The 12731-nt window shown below is 41.2% G+C and overlaps 1 protein-coding gene across 2 annotated transcripts in view; it reads left to right on the forward strand.

The window, feature by feature from the left end:
- Positions 1 to 12731, forward strand: part of DDX46 (DEAD-box helicase 46) — an 88864-nt gene that overhangs the window by 22490 nt on the left and 53643 nt on the right. For both annotated transcript variants that reach the window (XM_053566406.1, XM_053566407.1), the window contains exons 6-11: positions 673 to 824; positions 3471 to 3584; positions 5927 to 6092; positions 6697 to 6817; positions 8570 to 8745; positions 9696 to 9817. In XM_053566406.1, the coding sequence (XP_053422381.1) occupies positions 673 to 824; positions 3471 to 3584; positions 5927 to 6092; positions 6697 to 6817; positions 8570 to 8745; positions 9696 to 9817 (851 nt within the window). The remainder of the gene's footprint in view (positions 1 to 672; positions 825 to 3470; positions 3585 to 5926; positions 6093 to 6696; positions 6818 to 8569; positions 8746 to 9695; positions 9818 to 12731) is intronic.

Here is a 12731-nt window from a genome sequence, read left to right on the forward strand (position 1 = left end):
TGAGACTCTGTCTCTACAAAAAAAAAAAAAAATATGTGTGTGTGTGTATATATACATATATATATTTATTTATTATTCATATTGAACAGGCCGAGGAAATGATGGGAGAGGAGGGGTTTGTCTTAGTATCTCTGGGTTGGGAGAGATGGAGGAAAATCCGTGTGATAGTGAACCCAGGCACTTGAAACACCATATTCAAGGGTTACCTGTAATTAAAAATGTCATTAAGCAGAGAGAGTATTTAGTTCAGTGTCTAGCATAGCTTTCAAAGCTAGTATTGCAGATCCATTTTTTAGCACATTTTTTAGACTAATTATTTCTTTTTGTCTCTTTCCAACTAAATATATTTCATTGACATTTATTTTATTTTTATTGTTAATATTCAAAATTACATGCAGCATGTAAAAACTTTTTTTTTTTTTTGCGGTTTTTGGCTGGGGCTGGGTTTGAACCTACCACCTCCGGCATATGGGGCCAGCGCCCTATTCCTTTGAGCCACAGGCACCAACCCCAGCATAAGTGTAAGCATTCGAACTGCACCCTGGCTAGAATAATTTAGAAAGGTGGTGTTTGGGCAGTGGGAGAAAAGATTACAAAGGTGGGGTGTAGAAAGATTATGTTCTTTTGCCTTTTAAGACCTATGTACAGAGAAAGTATATTCTGGTATTTTAGATGATGAAGATGATCCTGCAGAAGCTGAGAAGGAAGGAAGTGAAATGGAGGGTGAGGAGTTAGATCCATTAGATGCTTACATGGAAGAAGTAAAAGAGGAAGTAAAAAAGTTTAACATGAGAAGTGTGAAAGGTGGTGGTGGAAATGAAAAGGTTTGGAATTTTCTCTTATTTTTAAAGATTTGTATTTGTACTTGGATAACTTGAATTCATTGTTGCATTGTCCGCCTAATTTGTGTGACTTTTGCTTTTTCCTCATCTCAGATAATGGCAGTAATTTTTCTAAGTAGCAGAAATATTGGTAAATTTTAGCTGTAAATATACATTTCAAAGTTACTCCCTCACCACCATTATATTTGTTCAGTATCTTTTCTTATGTGGTACCTTTTCCATAAATCTTGAAGTTGGACAAGATGGTTCATGCCTGAAATCCTAGCATTCTGGGACCACAAGGCAGGTGGATTGCCTGAACTCAGGAATTCGAGACCATCCTGAGCAAAAAGCCTTTTTCTGCTAAAAATAGAAAAACTAACCAGGCATTGTGGCAGATTCCTATAGTCCTAGCTACTTGGGAGGCTGATGCAAAGGCATCACTTGAGCCCAGAAGTTTGAGGTTGCTATGAGCTAGGACACCATGGCATTCTACCCAGGGCAACAGAGAGACTCTGTCTCAAAAAAAAAAAAAAAAGTCTTGATATGTCTTCAGTATACCTATCTTTCATACTTTTTTTGAAGAGACAGACAGGGTCTTGCTCTGTTAGTTGCTGGGTTTGCACTGCACTGGCAGAATCATAATTTACAAAGGTCTCAAATTCCTAGGCTCAAATGATGCTCCTATATTGGCCTTACAAGAAGCTGGGATTATAGATGTATGCCACTATGCTTGGTTAGTTTTTCTTTTATTTTTTAGCGATAGAGGGATCTTGGGGTAGCCCAGGCTGCTCTTGAACTCCTTGGCCTCAAGCAATCCTCCTAACTCAGTCTCCTAAACTGCTAGATCATAGTCATGCGCTGTCATACCCAGTCCCATCTTTTATACTCTTTACCCCTTTACCTTATTCTACTTCCTTTTCACAACATTTATTCCTCTACCCCCCCCTTTCTTTTTTTTTTTTTTTAAACAGTCTCACTTTATTGCTATCTATTGAATGCTGTAGTATCATAGCTCACAGCAACCTTAAACTCCTGTGTTCATGCCATCCCATTGTCTCAGCCTCCCAAGTAGCTGGGACTACTGCTGCCTGCCACAACGCCTGGCTATTTTAGAGTCAGGGTCTCGCTCTTGCACAGGTTGGTCTAGAACTCCTGACATCAACCATTCCTCCCATCTCTTTCAGGAGTACTAGGAATTCACCCTACTGGCCTCTTACCTTTTTTTTAAAAAAACAGATTTTCAGTCTGTTGCCCCAGGCTAGAGTGCAGTAAAGTCAGCCTATCTCATAGCAACCTCCAACTCCTCAGCTCAAGTCATCCTCTTGCCTAAGCCTCCCCAGTAGCTGAGACTACAGGTGCCAACCCCATTACTTGGCTAATTTTTTTTTTTTTTTTTTTTTTGAGACAGAGTCTTATTATTTCACCCTTGGTAGAGTGCTGTGGTACCATAGCTCATAGCAACCTCAAACTCTTGGGCTTAAGCGATTCTCTTGCCTCAGGCACCCAAGTAGCCAGGACTACAGGTACCCACCACAACACCTGGCTGTTTTTTTCTTGTACTTGTCGTCGTTTGACAGGCCGGGGCTGGGTTGGAACCCACCAGCTCCTGTGAATGTGGCTGGTAGTCTAGCTGCTGAGCTACAGACCCCAAGCCAGCCTGGCTAATTTTTCTTTTCTTTTTTTTTTTTTTATTTTTGCAGTTTTTGACCAGGGCCAGGGCCAGGTTTGAACCCGCTACCTCCGATGTATGGGGCAGTGGCCTACTCCTTTGAGCCATGGGTGCTGCCCTGATTTTTCTATTTTTAGTAAAGATGGGCATCTTGTTCAGGCTGGTCTTTTTTTTTTTTTTGTAGAGATAGTCTCACTTTGTCACCCTCGGTAGAGTGCCGTGGCATCACACAGCTCACAGCAACCTGCAGCTCCTGGGCTTAGGCAACTCTCCTGCCTCAGCCTCCCGAGCAACTGGGACCACAGGCGCCCGCCACAACGCCCTGCTGGTTTTTTTTTTTTTTTTTTTTTTTTTTGTTGCAGTTTGGCCGGGGCGGGCTTGAACCCGCCACCCTCGGCATATGGGGCCGGCGCCCTACTCACTGAGCCACAGGCGCCGCCCTCAGGCTGGTCTTAAACTCCTGAGCTCAAGCAGTCTTCCTGCTTGGGTTTCCCAGAGTGCTTAGTATTGTAGGCAATAGCCACTTCACATGGCCAGCATTTATTACCTTTCAGTCAATTATATAATTTTTTGTTTTTAGATTTTGTTCATTCTCCCCTCTATAATATAAGCTCTACAAAGGTAGCAACATTTACTTATTTCGTTTATTGATTCATTCAAGCTTCTAGTACAGCATTTGGCTTGTCTTGTATGTGAACATGACTAGTTAGTAGTATTTAAGAAATATGTAATCATATAAGATTACATAATATACAATTAACTATATATGAATGTATTATAAAATATATAATTATATTGCATTTTCAAATTTAAAAGTTTAATGAGGGAAAAATACTACTGTTTGTCTTTTCTTTAAGTTGTTATTAATACCTCAGTTAATTTGAATTATAAATCATGACAGGTATCATTATGCATCAGTTGTCATATAATTTGTGTTTCAATTTTGCAAAATACTTTATGTTCCTTTTTTATTTTAGAAGTCTGGGCCAACGGTCACAAAAGTTGTCACTGTTGTGACCACGAAAAAAGCAGTTGTAGATTCTGATAAGAAGAAAGGTGAGCTGATGGAGAATGATCAGGATGCCATGGAGGTGATTTTTCATTAATTTTGACTTTGTGTATGATATTATCCTAAATGTATTTATTAGAAAGCGTTTACGGGCGGCGCCTGTGGCTCAAGGAGTAGGGCGCCGGTCCCATATGCCGGAGGTGGCAGGTTCAAACCTAGCCCCGGCCAAAAAAAAAAAAAAAAGAAAGCGTTTACGGAGAAGTACTTTTCAGTTATGTTTAGGAGACATTCTTGCTATTCTTCTTCTTTTTTTTTTTTTCGTAGAGACAGAGTTTCAGTTTGTTGCCCTCGGTAGAGTGCTGTGGTGTTAGAGCGGACAGGAACCTCCAGCTCTTGGGCTTAGGTGATTCTCTTGCCGCAGCTTCTCAAGTGGCTAGGACTTAACAGGCACCTGCCACAATGCCCGGCTATTTTATTCTTGCTATTCTTAATAGTAGTGAAGTTTGTAGCTGTATTTATACAGTGGATAGAGCATTCTCTCCTGTCTCTCTCTCTTTTTTTTTTTTGAGACAGAGTCTCACTATGTCGCCCTCGGTAGACTGCTGTGGCGTCACAGCTCACAGCAACCTCCAACTCTTGGGCTTAAGCAATACTCTTCCCTCAGTCTCCCGGTAGCTGTGACTACAGGTGCCTGCCCCCGCTCCTGGCTATTTTAAAATTTTTATTTATTTATTTATTGAGACAGAGCCTCAAGCTGTCACCCTCTGTAGAGTGCTGTGACATCACAGCTCATAGCAACCTCTAACTCCTGGGCTTAAGCGGTTATCTTGCCTTAGCCAAGTGGCTGGGACTACAGGTGCCTGCCACAACACACGGCTATTTTTTTTTTGTTTGGTGGTAGTCGTCGTTGTTTGGCAGGCCCGGACTGGATTCCAACCTGCCAGCTCTGGTGTATGTGGCTGGTGCCTTAGCCACTTAAGCTATAGACGCCGAGCCAACTCCTGCCTATTTTTTTGTTGCAGTTGTCATTGTTGTTTAGCAGGCCGAGGTTCAAACCTGGCAGCCCTGGTGTATGTGGCTGGTGCCCTAACCACTGAACTATGGGCACTGAGCCTCACAGAGCATTCTCACTGACATCTTTCATCTCTTGTTATATGTCTACATTTTGATTCCTCTGCCCTTTGTTAGCTCACCTTAGGCATACAACTTGGAGAGAAGAAATAAAGTGAATTAAATTTCTTTGAATTAACATGTTGTAAAGGTTTGTATATTGGGAACAGCAGCAAAATTTCATTGGAGTCATCTCTGAGAATTAATTATTTGAGGTTTTTATTGGCATTATAACCTTTTTATTTATTTTTTTAGAGGCAGAGTCTATTTTGTTGCCCTTTGTAAAGTGCCATGGTGTCACATCTCACAGCAACTTCCAGCTCTTGGGCTTAGGCGATTCTCTTGCCTCAGCCTCTTGAGTAGCTGGGACTACAGGCACCCGCCCCAACACCTGCCTATTTTTTTTGCTGCAATTTGGCCGCGGCTGTGTTCGAACCTGCTACCCTTGGTATATGGGGCCAGCCTTACTCACTGAGCTACTGGCACCGCTCGCATTATAATCTTTCTATAAAGGCAAAGAAAAAGAAACAGTTGAAAAATTCTTTAGGAGGTGATATCTCTTTCTGCTGAAAATGGCAGACATTATTTGAGGTGATTTTGAAATAATAAGGTGTAAGCTTGCTGGCACAGTATGAAAAAGTTTTGCATGAAGTAGTCCGTTTTAGAAATGAAATAAAAACTAAAGAATAGTTTCTAGGAGAGGAGGATTTTTTTTTTTTTTTTTTTAGAGCCTCAAGCTGTCACCCTGGATAGAGTGCTGTGGCATCATAGCTCACAGCAACCTCCAACTCCTGGGCTCAAGCAATTCTCCTGCCTCCACCTCCCAAGTAGCTGGGACTACAGGTGCTTACCACAATGCCCGGCTATTTTTTTGATTATAGCAATCATTGTCTTTTGGTGGGCACGGGCTGGATTCGAACCTGCCAGCTCAGGTGTATATGGCTGGCGCCTTAGCTGCTTGAGTCACAGGCACCAAGCTGATTTTTTTTAGAGACAGAGTCTCACTTTGTCGCCTTTGGTAGAGTGATATGGCATCACAGCTCATAGCAACCTCCTGCTCTTGAGCTTCAGCAATTCTCCTGCCTCAGCCTCCCGAATAGCTGGGGCTACAGGTGCCAGCCACAACACCTGGCTATTTTTTTGTTGCAGTTTGGCCGGGGCTGGGTTCGAACCTGCCACCTTTAGTATATGGGGCCAGGACTCTACTCAGTGAGGCAGAAGCACTGCCCTAAGGCGAGGATTTTTAAAGCTAGAAAAATTGCTTCTGGTAAGGGGAAAACTGTAATGGACTCTTGTTTGTTTGTTTAACTATAGTATTCTTCAGAGGAAGAAGAAGTTGATCTTCAGACGGCCCTTACAGGTTATCAGACCAAACAAAGAAAGCTACTAGAACCAGTTGATCATGGAAAAATTGAATATGAACCATTCAGAAAAAACTTTTATGTTGAAGTTCCGGAACTAGCAAAAATGTCTCAAGAGGGTAAAATTCTCTTTTAATTTGTTCATTGTTTATACTGGGGGAACAGAGGAGGATACCCTTCACTTTGCTCACTGTAAGCTCAAAATCCAGAGTTCAAGTGATTGTCCTGTCATCAGCCTCCTGATGAGTAGCTGAGATCACAGGTGTGCATCTGGCTGATTTTCTTATGCTTTGTAGATACGTGGTCTTGATACTTTCCGAGGCTGGTCATTAACTCCTTGACCTCCCCAAGTTCCTCCCCACAGTGAAGTTTTTTTTTTTTTAAATCTGTCTCCCTAGTCTAGCTCACTGCACCCTTAAACTCCAGGGTTTAAGCAATTCTTCTGCCTCAGCATTTTGAGTAGCTGAGACTGTAGGTGTCCTCCTCAAAATCCAGCTAATTTTTGAATTTTTAGTAGAGATAGGATCTCTCTCTTGCTCAGGCCAATCTCAAACTCCTGAGCTCAAGTGATTCTCCTGCCTTGGCCTCCCAGAGTGCTGGGATTACAGTTATGAGCCACCACTCCTGGCCTGAAGACTCTTAATAGTATCATGTCTAATTTAATGGGAGAAGACACCAATAGAATAGTATTTACGGGTTTTTAATTTGGGTTTTGTGTTTTAGAGGTGAATGTATTTCGACTGGAAATGGAGGGTATTACAGTCAAAGGAAAAGGTTGTCCCAAACCAATTAAATCTTGGGTCCAGTGTGGAATTTCCATGAAGATCTTAAATTCCCTAAAAAAGTAAGTGGTTGGTGTTTGTCCACATACTTCAGTGTCTTGTTACTCAAAAATACCCCTTTCACACAAATATTTTTCTGAGTTACATTTTTAGTTTAATAGGAAACTTACTCTTTTTCTTCTTTTTTTTTTTATTTTTTTGAGACAGAGTCTGGCTTTTTCACCTGGGTAGAGTGCCATGGCCTTAGTCTAGCTCAAATTCCTGGTCTGAAGCATTCTTCCTATCTTAGCCTACTGAGTAGGTGGGACTACAAGCACAAGCCACCATACTTGGCTAGGTTTGTTTGTTTTTTTTAGGAGAGCTGGGCTTTGCTTTGGCTGGTCTCAAACTCTTTTTTTTTTTTTTTTTTCTTTAGACATAGAGCCTCAAACTCCTGGGCTCAAGTGATTCTCCTCCCTCCGCCTCTGAAGTAGCTGGGGCTACAGGCGTCTGCCACAATGCCCAGCTGTTTTTTGGTTGGAGCTTTCATTGTTGTTGGGTGGGCTTGGGCTGGATTTGAACCCGCCAGCTCAGGTGTATGTGGCTGGCATCTTAGCCTCTTGAGCCACAGGTGTTGAGGCTGGTCTCAAACTCTTGACCTCAGGCAGTTCTTCCTTGTTGGCCTCCTAGAGTGCTGGGATTATAGGTGTGAGTGCTTGCACCCAGCTGCTCTCTTTTTTTCTTAAATGGCTTTATTGAGATCATTTATGTATCAGAGTTTGTTCTATAAAATATGTGATTTAATGGTTTTTAGTATATTTATATAGTTGTGCACCTCTTACTATAATTTAATTTAAAAAATTTCCCTTATCCCCAAAAGAAACCTGTGTTAACTAGTAGTCATCTCCCTTCTGTCCTACTCTGGGCTATCATTAATCTACTTTCTATCTATAAAGATTTGATTATTCTAAACATTTTAGACTAATGGGATCATACACTCTTTTGTGACTGTTTTTTTTCACATAGCATGTTTTCAAGGTTCATCTATGTCGTGGAAAGTCTTAACTGCTTTATTCTTTTTTATTGCCAAATTATATTTCCATATATATATATATATTTATTTTATTTATTTTTTTTTTGAGACAGAGTCACACTTTGTTGCTCTTTGGTAGAGTTGCCTTGGCATTGTAGTTTACAGCAACCTCAAACTTGTAGTTTACAGCAATCACAAACCTCAAGTGATTCTCTTGCCTCAGCCTCCCAAGTAGTTGGGACTACAGGCACCTGTCACAACACCTGGCTATTTTTTTTTTTTTTTTTTTTTAAGAGACATATTCTCACTCTATGGTCATCGGTAGAGTGCCGTGGCATAACACAGCTCATAGCATCCTCCAGCTCCAGCTCCTGGGCTTAAGCGATTCTTTTGCCTCAGCCTCCCTAGTAGCTGGGACTATAGGTGCCTGCCACAACACTGGCTATCTTTTTTGTTGCAGTTTGGCCAGGCCTTGGTTCGAACCTGCCACCCTTGGTATATGGGCCCGGCACCCTACTCACTGAGCCACAGGTGCCGCCCAACACCTGGTGGCTATTTTTAGAAGTGACATCTTGCTCTGGCTAAGGCTGGTCCCAAACCTTTGAGCTCAGGCAGTCTACCTGCCTTAGCCTCCCAGAGTGCTAGGATTACAGGTGTGAGCCATCGCGTCCGGTCCAAATATTTCCATATTTTGTAATACCATGTTTAATAGTTTGATACATCATATTTTGGAAGAACTTATTTTTATGGGACCCAGAAATTTTAATTCTTAGGTTATCTTCCTTTGTTTTTCTTTTTTAAGGCATGGCTATGAAAAGCCCACACCAATCCAAACCCAAGCAATTCCTGCTATAATGTCTGGACGAGATTTGATTGGCATTGCTAAGACTGGAAGTGGAAAGACCATTGCTTTTCTGTTGCCGATGTTTAGACACATCATGGATCAGCGGTCATTGGAAGAGGGAGAGGGGCCAATAGGTATAATTCTTTTAATTAAACTATTTTTTTTCAGATAACAACTTTGTTGTCAGTTAATCCGAAAGTCCTGATACTTTATAATGTTCATAATTATGACAATAAAGATGTCTTTATGTACATTTCCTTTATCAATTTGGCACTTTGGGGCTGATTTCCCCTTACCAGCAGGTGGAGTGAGAATCTTCAGAGCTCTGGAGTGACATCTCAGAAGTACAAAAACAGCCTCTCCTGGCACAGCTCAGTTTTTAAACTCTGACTCGGCAGGTAGACTCCTCGTGCATCTAACTGTTTATTTATGTTGAGGTTTGTTCTTAGTCCGGTATCAGTGGATATCTAAACTCAACATAGAAGATTGTAGGGGAATGTGTTTTCCTAGGGTTTTTTTTTTTTGTTTTTTTTTTTGTTTAATGCCTTAAAAGGCAGTAGTGCCACCATTTCATTCAGGAGTAGGTCTTCAGATTGAGATTTCTTGATTAATTTTGGCAGAGTTGTCTTCTGCAAATTTGAGTAGGGTTTTGGAAAGTTGTTCAGCTCCTCTGTTGGAAACCACAGGGCACAGTCTATTTGTCCTCTGTCTGTGCCCCTCAGAGCAAGGTTGTTTCTGGAAACAGCAGTATGGCTTCTTCAGCACAGTGAGTCACTTGATTTTCTTTGTTTTGTGATTTGCAGTTGAGAACTGTTTGCATTCTGTTCAACTAAGTATTTTCCTGAGGGTCGAGTGAGGCATTTCACTTTCATTTATCTTCTTGTAGCATGTTTTTAAAAATTTGCTTATGCTCTACTTCACCACAATCTCTGCCATTGTAAAGCTCTTGAAATAGTTTTCAGAGATGCATAAAACAAATTAAAACAAAAATTAGAGGAAGAGTTATGTACGTTAAATTTAACACTTTAAGCATAGCCTGTCAAGAATTTTGGTGGTTAGGCTATTGATGTATTTGTCTTTTCAGCTGTCATCATGACTCCAACTCGAGAACTGGCTTTACAAATTACTAAAGAGTGTAAGAAGTTTTCAAAGACCTTGGGACTTAGAGTGGTCTGTGTTTATGGAGGAACGGGAATCAGTGAGCAGGTAGTTACAAAAGAAATATTCAGTTTTTCCATTCTTTTCTCAAATTGAATGATTCAGTAAACTAAAAGTGATTATTGTTTTGAATAGTGATAGCTTCTAAAATCTTAAAAAAATGTGGTGTCTGAAAATATTAGTAAAAATATGTTGTATTATGCAGGATGAATACTTTCTGGTGCTCTCATGTATGGCATGATGACTATAGTTAATATTGTGTGCTTAAAATCTGCCGAGTGTGTTGGGCGGCGCCTGTGGCTCAACGGGTAGGGCGCCGGTCCCATATGCCGGAGGTGGCGGGTTCAAGCCCAGCCCCGGCCAAAAAAAAAAGTGAAAATCTGCCGAGTGTGTAGATCGTAAATGCTTGCTGTTACCATGAAAGATAAAAGTGGTAACTACATGAGATGATAATATTTTTACTAGCCTGATTATAGTAATCATTTCACAATTTATATGTTATCAAAACATCATGTTGTACACCTTAAACATATACAGTTTTTTTGTCAATTATACCTCAGTAAAGCTGTGTGAAAAAATAATAATGGATTGTGGTCAAGCTATAATTGACAAAATTTTGAGTCCTATTCACATTTGAGTGTCCCTCTTTCCTCTTCCCCTGCCAGAGAAAGGCAGGTAGATTCTTCATTGTTTTTTGTTTTTGAGACAGTCTCACAGCAACCTCCAGCTCCTGGGCTTAGGCGATTCTCTTCCCTCAGTCTTCCGAGTAACTGGGACTACAGGCGCCCACCACAACACCCGGATGTAATTCTTAATTGTTTTAAAAAACCTTTTCTTTAGAGATAGGGGTCTTATTGCTGGAGTGCAGTGAGGTGTCATCATAGCTCGCTGTAAGCTCAGATTTTCTTAGCCTTCCCAATAGCTGGGACTAAAGGTGTAATCCACTGTACCTGGTTCATTTTTCATTTTACACATGAGGAAATATTCACAAAGATAAAATCAGTTGGCCAGTTAGTTTAAAAAATTCTAGAGTTTGCCCTAGAACTCAAGTCTTCTGATTCTTTTTTTTTTTTTTGGAGACAGAGTCTCATTATGTCACCCTTGGTAGAGTGCTGTGACTTCACAGCTCACAGCAATCTCAAACTCTCTTGGGCTTAAGCAGTTCTCTTGCCTGAGCCTCCCAGTAGCTGGGACTATAGGCGTCCACCACCATACCTGCCTATTTTTTTGTTGCAGTTGTCATTGTTGTTTACCAGGCCCTAGTGGGGTTCAAACTTGCCAGCCTCTGTGTATGTTGCAGGTGCCCTAACCCCTGAGCAACAGGCACCCAGCCAAGTCTTCTGATTCTTAAGGATTTACTGTATTTTCTTTTTCTTTCTTTCTTTCTTTTTGAGACAGTCTCATTATGTTGCCCTCAGTAGAGTGCTGTGGTGTCACAGCTCACAGCAACCTCAAACTCTTGGGCTTAAGCTATTCTCTTGCCTCAGCCTCCCAAATAGCCACAATTCCTGGCTATTTTTTTGTCGTAGTCGTCATTGTTTGTCAGACGTGGGCTGGGCTGGAAGCGCCAACCCCTGTGTATGTGGCCGGCGCCCTAACCGCTGAGCTACAGGTGCCGAGCCTACTGTATTTTTTAAATTCATATTGACATCTTTAAGGGATGGTGATGAGTAGGAGGCATTAATATCAGAGTTTCATATGCATTCTTAAGTGATGTAGTAAAACTGTAAACCTTATCTCTCTTTAGTTTGGCTTTTCTCCAGGTGTCTTCTAAATAACAATAGTCATCAGGTATTTTGCTTAACTAGAAGATAAAGTGGAGTCTTTGGTCAAAGATGTTTTGGAAATGTTAGATTATACAAAATTTAAGTTTTTTTCCTGTAAGGTTTCTAGGTCTTAAATGCTAGAAAAATTGGATTAAGTGGCATTCTCTGAACTTAACCATAAAACTCTTTCTTAGGACTAGTGTTCTAAGAACATAGCTTGGAAATATTTGCTTTGTCATTCCAGTGCTATTTTAAACACTTGAATTTTAGTTCATTGCCTTGCGCCCTCACTTCTTTTTCTTTCTTTTCGAAATAACAGGTGTCTTGCCTGTTACTCAGCTGAACTCATGGGGTTAAGTCATTGTACTGCTTTAGCCTCCTCAGTAGCTGGAATTACAGACATGCAGTAGTATGCCTGGTTTGAAACTAGTGCATTTTCTAAGTGTATTTTGTCATTTTTCTTTTCTCTTCTTTGTTCTTTTTCTATTCTTCTCTTTTCACTTTCCTTTTCTTTTTCCTTTCCTTTCCTGAGTCTCATTTTGTTGCCCTGGGTAGAGTGCTGTGACATCATGGCTCATAGGTCACAACAACCTCAAACTCTTGGGCTCAGGCGATCCTCTGGCCTCAGCCTCCTGAGTAGTTGGAACTATAGGTACCTGCCATGATGCCTGGCTTATTTTTTTTATTTTTATAGAGACAGTGTCTTGCTTTTGCTCAGGTTGGTCTTGAACTCCTAAGTGTAAGCAATCCACCCACCTGAACCTCCAAAAGTGCTAGTGTTTGCACCCAGTTTTGTCATTTTTCTTGACCATAGCCTGAAGTAAGAAATACACTTAACCAGGGCCAGGCATGGTGGCTCACGCCTGTAATCCTAGCACTCTGGGAGGCTGAGGCGGGTGGATTGCCTGATCCAGAGCAAGACCCTGCCTCTAAAAATAGCCAGGTGTTGAGATAGGTGCCTGTAGTCCCAACTACTTGGGAGGCTGAGTCAAGAGAATTTCTTTTTTTTTCATTCTTTTTTTTTTTTTTGAAACAACCCCAAGCTGTTGCCCTGGATAGAGTTCTCTAGCATCACAGCTCACAGCAACCTCCAACACCTGGTTTCAAGTGAGTCTCCTGTCTCCGCCTCCCAAATAGCTGGGACTATAGGCGCCCATCACAACACCTGGCTATATTTTGGTTGCAGCCGTCATTGT

This window comes from Nycticebus coucang, chromosome 17 (assembly GCF_027406575.1).
Source record: "Nycticebus coucang isolate mNycCou1 chromosome 17, mNycCou1.pri, whole genome shotgun sequence".
In the NCBI taxonomy this organism is placed as follows: Eukaryota; Metazoa; Chordata; class Mammalia; order Primates; family Lorisidae; genus Nycticebus; species Nycticebus coucang.